Here is a 13860-nt window from a genome sequence, read left to right on the forward strand (position 1 = left end):
TTTAGAACAAGCTTTTACTGGGTTTTTAGTAGTGTAAAACCACATCTCAACTATCTGTCACAATCATTTGTATGCAGATGTTTAGACTTTGGGCTTCATATTAATAGCATTAAAAGTGTGTCCATTTAACAAAAATTCAGTTCTATGAAATTGCTGTGCAGTTTTGAAGAATAAGATGAGTATGAGGCCAGGCATTTTACGAAGCCTAAAAAGGATCATGCATTGGTTACTAAGAGGTGCAGTTCTGCACAATGGCAGGGGCCTTCTCCCCTAGATTATATTATAAGCAAATGATTAAAATTTTAAATTATGGTTTCCTTTTTCTCTGTGATAATAAAACAGTACCTTGTACTTGGTCCCAAATAAGATTTATTGGAGGAAAAACAATCCAACTGGGTTTAATTAATATTTTAATTACTGTATATACTCGAGTATAAGACTAGTTTTTCAGCACCCAAAATGTGCTGAAAAAGTCACCCTCGGCTTATACTCAAGTAGGGTGCCATGGGTCCCTCCAGACTAGCACCCTCTGTCCTTTGTTTGTGAATTAGGCCACCCGCAACCAGGCCCTCCAGTGCCCTGGCCTGCTCCCAGTCACAATACTTATTCCCCCTTACGTATCCTCCGGGACTGGGTCTGCTGCCAGTTTGCCAATGTGCAATGAGCGTGGGGTAGTACTCATATTGTTTTTGTTGACCCTCTTCTCCACTTACAGAGCTAGTTTACAGTTTTTCTTTTAAATAAATATTTAAAAACATATACCCCACTGATGCCTCAATTTATGTCATTTACTGGTTTTTATTTTGATTATTGAATCTTAGCAGTAGTGCCTTTCCCACCCTAGGCTTATACTCGAGTTAATAAGTTTTTCCAGTTTTCTCAGGTAAAATTAGGTACCTCGGCTTATATTCGGATCGGCTTATACTCGAGTATGTACGGTATTTTTTAATATACAGAGTATGGTGATCCAAATTACAGAAAGAAGCTTTATCTGGAAAACCCCAGGTCACAAGCATTCTGGATAATAGAGCCCATACTGTACCCATACTTTCCATACTGTACCCATACTTCCACTTTTTGAAAGTCATATACAAAAGAGAAATGTGATGCTGTCACCTACTACAGAGCTGCCATCTTTTCCTGTTTTAAAACATGAATGTTATTTTAAAAATAGTGGGGCAGAGGAGCCCTGAAACACCTCTGTAAGAGACTGCACACTATTTATACAATTTACATTTGCTCAAAAATAAAAGCGCAAATACACCAGTTTTGTATATTTTTGTATTTAATAGAGTTTACATGTAGGTTTTTCAAGCGCTAAATTATATTTAGCCTAATGCATTAAACATACAAAACTTTAAATATACATGTTGCTTTAAGACAGGCATACAATGACAATATAAAAATTATGTATGACAGTCATGAGGTATTTTCTTAAGTCAGGTACACAAAGGCAACCAATGGCAGATTCAGATCATTCATGTTGCTAAGCCCATCAGTGATTGTATTGGGACTTATATACCATCATTTGTGGAATAGATTAATGGGAGTGTTGAAGATCAGATAAGGATTTTTATTGGCCAGCTGGGTTTAAACTGGCCAATAATATGCATGATGAATCTCCAGGTAAAACAGGGAGTTGTGTGTACCATTTTTGCATATACTTTGCTAATAAGAAACACAGTCTATTGAGCTGTGATTACATAATGAGGTAGGTGGCCTAAGAGCAAGAAACACAACATACAAATATTCCTGAGAGTAACAACAGTTGTAAGCACTGGCTGGTTTCACAATTTTTCCTAATGGACCTTCAATCCCTCACATTGTTATACAAAATGATAAAGCAGACTAATAACCTTTGGTATGCCAAACGTTTCACTATAACTCCCAGCAAGCCTTAGGGCTCTGGTACACGGGGAGATTAGTCGCCCGCGAGCAGGGAGTTTTGCCGCGGGCGACTAAATCTCCCCGTGTACCAGAGCCCTTAGCCAAGTAAAGATTTTCAATAGAAGTAATGGCAATCATGGACCATCAGCCAATTGCAATGCTTCGAGTTCCAGTATAACAATATCTGGAGGGTTGAAATTTGTCTATCCCTATTGCCACATAGTCAAGGCCTTCTGGAATTCTCTGAGTTCACCAATTATATTGGTAAACAGCCAAGAATACCAATAAATAAAATGTCTTGTTATACATGAAGTATTTAAGTATGTTGTGCCTAAGCTATAAGTATCATTCAAAGAATGGCATTTATCTCTAATTAACTCTCCTATGCAAGGTGAGCACTAGAGAATTACAGAATCCCATATAGCAGCTTCCACAGTTTTAAAAAAACTATAACCATTGGGGTGCTTTTTCCCTTACCGTTACCCAGGGCAACTACAATTAGCTAATTAATAATTCTAACCTCATACAATCAATTAAGATAAATCAATAATTAACTAGCTGAACACATGGGCTCATGCAAAGTATAACATTTCCAGATTCTACTCAACTGCAGATGCACAAGTCTAATACTTGCTATGGATGCCTGGAAAGGTATGTAATATGGTAGCAGAGAGCTATGTAACATTTATCCCAGAGATGATGCATTCTTTTTCTTTTTCAGCAACTCTTGAGCTCCCATTTGTCATTTGAATTCACTGCCACAGTTCGTTAGACCCTCCCTAACTATTTTTGTTACATTATCTCAGATATATTAAGTGCTATAAAGATTTTGGAGCAGATTAATTAAAGATCTAGCAGTGGAATCTAGAAGGATTCCCAACTATTCAATATATTTTTACAATTTATCAAAACTTTCCTGACTCTCAGGAAAATGTACTATTCATTAATAAATCAGCCCCATACCTTAAGGTTACACTACACAAACATAAGGTATTTTGAAGAACTGAAATATAAAATGAAGGTAGCTTTGTTTGTTTAGCTTTTTCTAAAAAATAGTAAATGCCGTTAGAACCATTTTCTTTTTTGTTCTCAGTCTAACCTACTGGCTGATACAATGATCATTTGCATCGTCAGTGCAATTGTCTCTGCGCCTGGTATGATGAAGTCCTGTATATGTGACATTTACTAAGGCCAGATTATTTGAGTGAAATCTTTATGAAAGGTTTGAAACACCTCCGTATAGCACCAGGTAGAAAAGCAAAACAAATTCTACCTCCACCTGCTCCTCAAAGTTTGATGTTAATACTAAAGACAATGATTTCCACTCCCCCAATCAGCATGATTTGGAATACAAAAATAAAAAGAGTGATTTATATAAAAAAAACATACAAGATGCTGATTACAGACAGCACTGTATCTTTAAAAAAAACCTTAATAAATACTAAAGCATCTTTGCTAAGTAGTGGTGCCTTTGCTGATAGCGTGGCAATTCCTGTTGCCAAAAACCGTTCAGTCAAATAATATGGGTCTCCCTTTTGGTGTTCTTTTTCGGACATGAACCTGCAGACATCACTTATGTTAAATTATATTAGCATCTCTGGCCATTGAATAAAATAGTCCTTTATTTTCCAGTAGTGTTGCAGGTGTGTCAAACTCCACAATTTCACCCTTGTCAAAAACCACGACTCTGTATAGAAACAACAAAGTGATATTAATGTGGCAGGATAAGGTAAGAACAAAATCAAACATTAAAGGTGAACCCTACCTATTGTGTCTCTCTACTTATGTTTAACTGTACACAAAGAGCTTTTAAAGTGGCCCTTTCATCGTAAGAAATATTTCCAAATCATATATTATCTTGTAAGTCAAGCAAAATAAACTTTAGTTCCACTATATAAATTATTGCAATAGTTGCTTTGCTGTTAGACACTGATTTTATCCCATTCAGTTTATTATATGCACATAATAAGGTTAAAGAATCTGAGAGTCTCCCTCATCGTTTTAGGGAGTATCTAGGTCGTTAAATAACATTGACCCTTAGGGGCACATTTACTAACCCACGAACGGGCCGAATGCGTCCGATTGCGTTTTTTTCGCAATGATCGGTATTTTGCGATTTTTTCGGAAATTATCGCGACTTTTTCGTTACCAATACGATTTTTGTGAAAAAATGCGAGTTTTTCGTAGCCATTCTGAAAGTTGCGCAAAGTCGCAATTTTTTCGTAGCGTTAAAACTTGCGCGAAAAGTCGCGATTTTTTCGTAGCGTTAAAACTTGCGCGAAACGTTGCGCCTTTTAAGTTTTAACGCTACGAAAAAGGCGCGACTTTTCGCGCAAGTTTTAACGCTACGAAAAAATCGCGACTTTACGCAACTTTCGGAGTGGCTACGAAAAACTCGCGTTTTTTCGCGCAAATCGTAAAGACGCCGAAAAAATCGCAAAAAATACGAAAAAGTCGCAAAATGTTCGTTTTCCAATCGGAATTTTTCCAATTCGAATTCGTGTCTTAGTAAATCAGCCCCTTAGGGTGAAGACACACTGAGCTACTAGTAGCAGCTACTAAACTCCAGAAAATAACTTGCCTCCGACAATACTGAGAATTGCCTCTGCTAAAACACATGTAGAGACAGTTATCAGTAAATGACCAACACTGTCTATTTTAGTAGCCACATCAAGTAGCTGCTACTAATTACTCCCTTACAGGCCTCCAGACTTATCACTTCTCATATGTCTGTAAGACCCCCTGGCGAGGTAGTACCACAATTTCGAAACCACTGTTGTAGAGATTAACAAAATAGCATCAAGTAACTGAAATGAATCTGGAATAAAATTAAATAGCAGAATAGGCTAGAGCTAGACCATACTGGCAGCTGTCATTTTAGCTTACCCAGCCTGCAGTTATAACGTTTGGTGCACAGAACAATGTTACTGTGTAATACCACAGGTCCCCCTAGGAAGCAAACATTTACTATAGAATAAACTATCTTTACAACGCTTTTTTTTTTTTAACATAGAGTCAACCTATTTAAGTTCCTAGATGGGGATTCAAAGATCTGATTGGCTATTTACATTGCTCCTTCCTTCTATTGGGTCTGGCCTTGAGCTGCTCTCAAACCCTGCACCACTACCTGGATGCTCAGTTCAGCCACAGGAGAAGGGTTGCTGAAAAAGACAGACCTGAGCAAGATTAGCCACTCCATTTGTATGACATTTTATTAGCTGCGACAATAACCCTTGTATAAGTATCACTCATTCCTGTGTATTTGTTTTCCTTAGCTCACTTTTTCTGTATACTTAGGGGCACATTTACTAATCCACGAATCCGAATCCCGATTGGAAACAAAAATTATGTGCCTTTTTCATCGCCGTTGTGTTCTTTCCGTATTTTGCGCGACTTTTTCGTTGCCGTCGCAATTTTTTCGTATTGAGCAATTGTAAACGGCGGAAAAACCAATACGATTTTTTCACAACGGCGATGTAAAAGTCGCTACAATTCTCGAAAAAGTCGCGACGGCATGCAAAAACAGTACCGATCATTACGGAAAAAACGCATTCAGACGCTTTTCGGACATTCGTGGATTAGTAAATGTGCCCCTTAGTGTACACACTGCACTAGCTGTTACTTTAAACAAGGGTTAAAATGTAGTTCTAACCTTGTGTAATCCATAATGGTGTTGAGCCGATGAGCAATTGTTATAATGGTGCAGTCTTCAAACTCCTTCCTAATGGTGTTCTGGATGAGATCATCAGTTTCCAGATCCACGGCTGCTGTCGCTTCATCTAGAACCAGGATTTTTGTCTTTCGAAGTAGAGCCCGAGCCAAACACACAAGCTGCCGTTGGCCAACACTGGGATTAAACATATTTGGAGTGATATATGTAAGTAGATATAAAAGACTCAGCAGTAAATCCTGCAAGATAACAAGGTGGGGGAAATCTCCCTCTAAACCTAGTCAACAATGTGAGTTATTATATAACTGCATTATAACATTGTTATTTATTGTGCAAACCCATCTCAGTAAGGTAAATACTTCAATACCCCTAGGATTACATTTTACTACCTAGAATTAAATGTGCATGGTAAATACTATATGTCCACAGTTATATAACATATGGAGGTTAAAATATCCCCAACAATACATTATTAGTATATTAAAACTAACAGAGGAGTTCTGTAAATATATATTTTATACAGGCACAGAGACTCTGAAATGACTTCAACCATTCCTGTGATGTAGTGTAAGGGAAATATTATTCCTTTTAAAATCCTAATAACTGGGGGAGTAAATTAATTATAATTTGTACCGTGACACCAGCTAACACTAAAGCACCAAACAATCAACTCTTCTCTCTCGGTGAGAGAATTAAATTTTTTGAATGAAACAACCAACAACCCATATAACTAGTTGCTCACAACATTATTTTATACAGAGTATAGTTAACATAAGTTAGTTTAGAATTTAAGTTCAAGTTTTATAAAGAAGGATGATTTTATGAAGGTTGTTTATCTTCATGCTTTTGTAGTAAAAATTAAATAGCACCTACACTGTAGCTCACTATTGTAGTTTGGTTATGATGTCGAAGAATATCTTTGCATAGAAACAGGGTATTCTCACCGGCTAAAACAAGCAAAATATTGTAAAGCTATTTTTCTTCTTACAGTGTGGGGGATTTCTTAATGTTTTCACTTTGCCTAACAAATAAATAAAAAAATGTGTGTACATGTGTACAGATCCTGGTTGCCTGCAGACACAACAAACAATGCAGGAACTATTCCTACACTGACAGCCCATCTAGTTTTTAAGTATGTAAATCCAGGAATGGAGATGGCCTATAGCAACAGCATACTTTCTGGCTAATAGTTTGCAAGAATACCTCCCAGGACATCAGCACACTTATCTAGCCATGTACTGCATGCCCTAAAGGTCGCCATACACAAGCCAACTGAGTATTCTTCCCAATTGATCCATGGGGCAATCATATTCCATGTTAGGTCCGACTTCCTATTGTCCCAATAGTTTGCACAAAAAGCACACGCAAACATAAAAGGAAGTGTGGACAGCTATAGTAGCACCATAGACAGAAAAAAAAAAAATAACAGATACCATTTTAAAACCGGACCAATTTCCTAACCAACAGACATCCATAGTACATAGATATTGGTCGGGATTGGTGAGCAACCATATACATACCTATAATTGTACAAAACTATTTAGCTGGTACATGTATGGTCATCTTAAGCTGTTTGAACATTAGAATGTTTTTAATCTGCTACTAAGCCACCTGTATGTAACAATATAATAAGTTAAAAATTTGATGCAGCATAGCTCTGTGTTATTGCCCTGAAATCTCTGTCCTATTCTTTGTTACCTGTTTGGTACCAGCTTTTTTTATACCTTAAGTTCTCTCCTCCTTCTGTGCAAATGTAACTGAGTCCTTCTGGTAAACCCGAAGCAAATACTTTTAAGTGTGCCAACTGCAAAGCCACCCAAATATCATTGTCTGAATAGTTATCAAAAGGATCCAGGTTCATTCTTAATGTTCCAGAAAACAAAACAGGGTCCTGTGAAGCAAAAAAAAAAGCAAAAACAAATATAAAATACTTAAATAAGACAAGTTAATTATGGGTTTAAAAAAGTTTTTGTGCTTCTAGGGCATTCTGTAATAAAACCTTTTCTTGCCTGTGGAATAATAGTAATTTTTGATCTAAGTTCGTGGAGACCTAGTTCTGAAATGTCCTTTTCATCAATGCAGATCCTTCCTGTTGCAGGTTCAAGAATTCTGAATAGACCCAGGGTTAGTGATGACTTTCCAGCTCCAGTTCTTCCAACTATACCAACCTGTCAGGAAATATTAACATGTCAAAATTCCACTTTTTCATTGTGAAACTACAAAAGTAAATAATGAATTAACTTCCTCCACATAAAAGGAAGCCTTGCCATAAAGGATGTATGCACTAAACTTCTCCTGGCAATGAGACAAGAGCAAGTTGTGCACAACCCTTTTCCTAACATAGTGAGACAAGAGGAAGCATTGCATTAAGTAAAAAATGTAATATATAAAAGCTGGTGTGAGTGGATGTCTAACTTAATAGCCAGAACACAACTTCTTCCTTTACAGCTATTTAACCTGTTACTAGTCAGTAACCAATCTGATTCAGAGGGGGCATATGGGACATAACGGTTTGCTTTTGAATCTAATCTGTATGCTCAGGATCAAAAGAAAACTAACTGAACAACTATGTCCCACATCTGCTCCTAACCCACAAAACCTTAACCCGTAGCCAACTCTAACCCATACCTAACCCTCACCCACAAAACCTTTAATTAACACCCAACTCTAACCCATACCTAACCCTCACCCACAAAACCTTTAACCAGCACCCAACCCTAACCCATACCTGACGCTAACCCACAAAACCTTTAACCTGCACCCAACCCTAACCCATACCTGACCCTAAACTGCACCCTACCCTAACCCATACCTGACCCTAACCCACAAAACCTTAACCTGCACCCAACCCTAACCCATACCTGACCCTAAACTGCACCCTACCCTAACCCATACCTGACCCTAACCCACAAAACCTTAACTCGTATTCAACCCTAACCAAAAAAACCTTAACCTGCAGATGACCCTAAAGGTGGCCTGTAAGATCCGCAAGCAAGCAGATCTTCTCCCAAGATGCCCACCTACGGCCCTTAAAAAATTAAACGACATGCATAGGCGCTGCCGGTTCCAGGACAACATCAACAAGATGATGCGCTTACCGATCCGACGTAAAAATCAAACCTGCCCAATCAAGATCGAAACTACACATCACTACTACAAGTACTCCTTCCACTGTGAGACAAGAAGCAGCATTACACTACACTGCTCATGGCACAGTTAGACAAGAGAAAGCATTAAACTAACTGTCTCCTAGACAGCAGGAAGCATTTAGCATTACTACTTCTGGGAACACAAAAAAAGAATGCACTGCGCACACTGCACTGTGAGGCAATAATTGAACTAACCTCTCCAAGTACAGTGAGTCAAGGTGAAGCCTCTTGAGATAAGAAGTGGCTTAACAACAATTTTACTAAACTTTCTCTTGGCACTGTGATATACAAAGAAGAATAGTATAAACTAAAGAAAAACTGCAAAAAAGCAGACACAATGTCCAAACCTTTTCTCCTTGTTGAATGGATGCAGTAACATTCTTCAAAGCCAAATCTAAGTCTGGTCTGTACCTCAGGCCATAATTTTGGAACTCAATTTTACCCTTACTCGGCCAATTAGAAAGATCAGAAGCATTATCTGAAGTCCAAGGTGCCTATAACACACAACATTTAGTTATTATTAGTTACATTTTTTCAAGACGTTTGTATGCATTTATCATCTAGTACTATTTCCCATACAAAGGTCTCAGTTATCAGATTACACCATGTAGCCGTATATAGTAGAATATGACTGCACCTAATAGCATGATAGCTTTTTAGTGCATTAAGGGCAGATATACCATTTATAATATAGGTCTTAGATTTCTTTTACTTTAAATAAACAAAAAGGTAGAAGCATACAGAATATAAGAGTACTAGTAAATACCCCTATCCAGGCCTAAAATCACAACTATAAATAAATCAGGCAAGGGTTATTAACTTCCTTGTAAACACATACATTTCAGTATTTTTATGCTAAAAAAAACCTTTAGTTTCACTAAAATACTTTTTTAATCTCTTGTGAGTGACTGCTCAATTCACAGTGCTGATTATTTAACACATAGGCAGAGGCAAATTTCTCCTGCAAAGCTGGACACATGGAAGTGTTTTTGCGTCATTGTCCAGCCACTTTTCCTTAGATGCTGCCGACTGGTTGTCAGTTAGGTTATTGCACTCTGTTTAGATTAATGAGGACATGCGGTTACACGCACAATAGTGTTGGAGGAGCCGGTGCCCATGTAGGAGGAGCTGAGCAGCAGGGGAAAGATTTGCAAAAGGTTTTGGTGATCCACTTCATGTGAAGGTTTGTAATTAGTACTAGTGGTGAGCGAATCTGTTCTGTTTCGCTTTGCAGAAAAATTTGCGAATCTTTCAAAAGATCCGCGAAACGGCAAAAAATTAGCGAAATGGCGAAAATATCGTGCAACAGAAAAACAATTTTTGGACGTGCGGCGAATTTTTTCATCCGTTTGGCGAAACAATCCGTCAATGGCGAAACACTGAAATTCGCCGCAAATCCATGCCTGGCGAAACATTTCACCCATCACTAATTAGTACTTATTAGTCATATTTTTCGGGTTAAGTATCTCTGAATCTATCTTAAATAATGCATACATATTACAAAAATGCATCATATGTGGTCAGAAATGATTGTAAACAACCCATTAAAGCACCCTTTAAATGACTGGATGGGGAGCAGTGCATTTGGCACTTACCTCAGGCTCTGCATCACAATATTCCTTCACTCTCTCCACAGACACAGAGTTAGTCTCCATATCAGTCGCCACATGAACTGCTTCCTTTAAAACACCTGTTAACTAAGAAGTGCAATGATTATTAATGCAAAGATTAAATAAGTCTGGAGGCAGAGAGGGTACACAGGCTTGAGGGAGCCAAGATGTTTGATCAGAATTTGCTCATTTTTTTTTAAACTGCAACTGGGACATTGTCTTACTTTTAGCCACATTTTTTGCACTTTTGTGCCCAGCACTAAGCCTTTCACCTCCAGTTAAAACATGCCGAGAGAAATCTGAAAATATTCTAGCTCTTCTCCTTGTCATAGAGTGCACTGTGGAAAGTAAACTATATTGTGACTTGCTAATGTATAACTTCAGCTTCACTAGCAGGATCACCATTTAAAATCTAGTAAAATGTTATTTGTGATGGATAAAGCATAGTTACCCGTAATGAGTTAACCACAGCAAGACCCACAAGTCCAGGCGTAATATTGTCTCTGAACAGGACACCAACAATAGCTACTGTAAATACGATGAAGTTACTGAGGAAATCACATCGAACACTTAGCCACCTACAAATAATAAGAGAAGTTATTGTATGTTGATATAAAACATCTACCCGTATATACCCAAGTATAAGCCGATCTGATATCTATAAGCCAAGGTACCTAATTATACCTAATAAAACTAGAAAAACTTACCGACTCAAGTATAAGCCTAGGGTGGGAAATGCAGCCGCTACTGCTAAGTTTCAATAATCAAAATAAATACCAATAAAATTACATTAAATGAGGCACTAGTGGGGTATATGTTTTTGAATATTTATTTCAAAGAAAAACAGTAAACTAACTCTGAAAGTGGAGTAGAGGGTCAATAAAAACAATATGGTATCAACAATGAAACCTTAAGAGTACTACCCCCTTAGCTCAATCAGCAACTGGAGGGTCTGGTTGCAGGGGGCCTAATTTGCACACAAAGGAGAGAGGGTGCTAGTCTAGAGGGACCCATGGCACCAGACTCGAGTATAAGCCGAGGGTGACTTTTTCAGCACATTTTGGGTGCTGTAAAACTAGGCTTATACTCGAGTATATACAGTAAATGTTCTTCATAAGGGCCTTCCAATTAACAGATCTGTCAGGGGTGCTTCAGCCATTAGGCAAGTTGAGGAACTTACTGCAGATGGCAGGTTTCCAGGGGCAGCAAAAAGCCACTCCTTGTAACTTTAAAAGCTGAAATTATGTGTAAACTGGAATTTTACCTAGAGCAGAGGGAATATTCCCCCCCCCCCCAGAGGTGAGGGCAGAGGTGTATTTACCATAAAGGCACTCAAGGGTCTGTGCCTAGGGAGCAGACATTTTGGATTTGGCTCAAAAAATGCAAATTAGAATTTGGAATGCAGACAAATCTTTTGTGAAAGAATGGATATTCAGCCAGCCCACAAATTATGGATTTCAGGCAGTACTAGATTTTAGCATATTTAAAATTTAGTTACATTTAATGAAGTTGCAGTTGTCTGAACAAACTTTTCACCAAAAACAAACCTGAATCTGAAAATACCTGTTGGCAACAAAACTGCAGAAGTAAAACCGCTGGTTCATGTTTAGGCGCATATTGTTATCTTGAATGAAGCGTTCTTGTTCTCGGAAGGCTCTGATAACATACACTCCTTGGAGACTTTCATTGAAATGGGTATACAGAGGGGATTTACTGACAGCGTCCAGGCGTTTTAGCTGGCGAGATGAAGCTACATAAAATCTCTTCAAAGGAAAAAAAGAAGTATGATGAAATTTTTACTGATGATATTAAAATGTACTGTATACATTATGAATGGAAATGAAGTATCAGAAGTTAATTACTTCCTCATCTATGACTCAGCCTTACATTTGTACACCTCTTTATCATCATCATCAAACTAAATACACTACATTGTGAACACCTGCCTGTCCAAGATCTCATTCCAAACCCAGGGTATAAATATGAATTTGGTCCTCTCTTTGCTGCCTTTACCCTCCACTTTTCTTGGAAGGATTTCCATTAGATTTGCAATATTGTTGGTGGGATTTGCTTCCATTCATACATATGAGGTAGTGATAATTATTCATCAGGTCCCACTTGCAGTGGCATTCTAATTCAACTCATAGGTGTTTAATTGTGTTTGAGGTCAGGGGGGTTCTGTAAAGGTTAACATAGTTCTTCCACACCCCTTTCTTCTAACCAATTTTGTATGGACTTTACTTTGTACCTGAGGGTATAATTGTGTGAAATAGGAAAGGACCTTTTGCTGAAAAGTAGCCACAGGTCTGATTCTGTGAAGACTTTCTGCTTTTGCCCTTGTGTGCTTCGGCTTAAGGTACATCACACAGTATAATATCACACATATCACACCATCATCCATTGAGCTATAGGGCTGTACAGTGCATCAGTTCTCTACTTATCTCTACTGTGGATTGGCTGCAGGGGCAGCAGTGTGATAGCATTACAATTAACAGTAGTTATGTGTTATTAATGCTTTATAAAAAGCATCCATCATCTATATATCTTTATTAAACACGTGTCAATAATGAAAAACTTATTAACAAAGCACTCACCTGTAGGAAAAAGTACAGTAATCCCAAAGGAATGAAAGCAACTGCAGCAAGGGGTGTTGCTATTGAAATTACCAGCAAAATCTCCGCTATAGTTAGCATCATAATGATAAACAACATTAATACTTGGGGAACGGTGTTATCTATGATGTCCATTTCTTTGGCAAATCTGTTTGTGAGATTTCCACTTGGAGTACGTTCAAAAAAACTGAGTGGGCACCTTAGGATGCTGTAAAGAAGCCGGGAGTGGAGCTGCCGAGAAACAGACACTCCACCTACTATAATAGTGGAAGAGGCGGCAAAGATGCTCAGCGCTGTAGAGAAGATGACACACAATAAATTGGTTTGAGAAACCTGTATACAGATTTACTGATAATGCAAATGTACATAGAGCACACAAGGCAATGTTGGTGCCAGGCACCAATAAGGAACCAAAATCAGCGTCAGACAAGGTTCTAACAAATGCTCAAACTTAATATATTTATCAAAGATGTACACTGGATAGGAATGAATTACTACAGTCCTACTGCTGCTTACCTTGCATCACACCCAGAAAGCTGTAGACTCCTAGTCGCAGGCTTGTGTGTTGCTGCGTTCCATTCACTGGTGGGTCATCTGCCCACAACCCAATCCAGTAGTTATAGCTTAAAGAGGCTGCTTGTTGGACAATGAAGAATAAAGCACTGATGAGCAGATACCATTTTCCCATTATTTTGCAGTACTCTAAATATACAGAAAGTTTGACCTACAAATAAATAAAATTAGCAGCAAGTCATATAATGTACTCTAAAACCGCAAACTCTGTATCCCTCAACTTTAGTTCTTAGTTCTTTATATTGTAAGCCCAGCACCCATAACATTTGCAAATGTATCAGTGCTAATGCTGTGTAAGCTCTACCAGTGACCGTCTACTTAACACTGAAGTACCTCTTTTTTAGACTTATTAGATTCAT

General features: G+C 38.1%; 1 protein-coding gene across 2 annotated transcripts in view; it reads right to left on the reverse strand.

Moving 5' to 3' along the window:
* Nucleotides 1-1267: 1267 nt before the first annotated feature.
* The window catches only part of abcc6 (ATP binding cassette subfamily C member 6), a 56396-nt gene continuing 43803 nt past the window's right edge, over nt 1268-13860 (reverse strand). For both annotated transcript variants that reach the window (XM_002932218.5, XM_012970917.3), the window contains exons 23-32: nt 13445-13652; nt 12911-13221; nt 11880-12079; nt 10768-10894; nt 10302-10403; nt 9054-9200; nt 7567-7725; nt 7282-7448; nt 5540-5734; nt 1268-3574 (exon numbers count right to left, since the gene is read on the reverse strand). In XM_002932218.5, the coding sequence (XP_002932264.3) occupies nt 3466-3574; nt 5540-5734; nt 7282-7448; nt 7567-7725; nt 9054-9200; nt 10302-10403; nt 10768-10894; nt 11880-12079; nt 12911-13221; nt 13445-13652 (1725 nt within the window). In that variant the 3' untranslated portion in view covers nt 1268-3465. The remainder of the gene's footprint in view (nt 3575-5539; nt 5735-7281; nt 7449-7566; nt 7726-9053; nt 9201-10301; nt 10404-10767; nt 10895-11879; nt 12080-12910; nt 13222-13444; nt 13653-13860) is intronic.

This window comes from Xenopus tropicalis, chromosome 9 (genome assembly GCF_000004195.4).
Source record: "Xenopus tropicalis strain Nigerian chromosome 9, UCB_Xtro_10.0, whole genome shotgun sequence".
NCBI lineage: Eukaryota > Metazoa > Chordata > Amphibia > Anura > Pipidae > Xenopus > Xenopus tropicalis.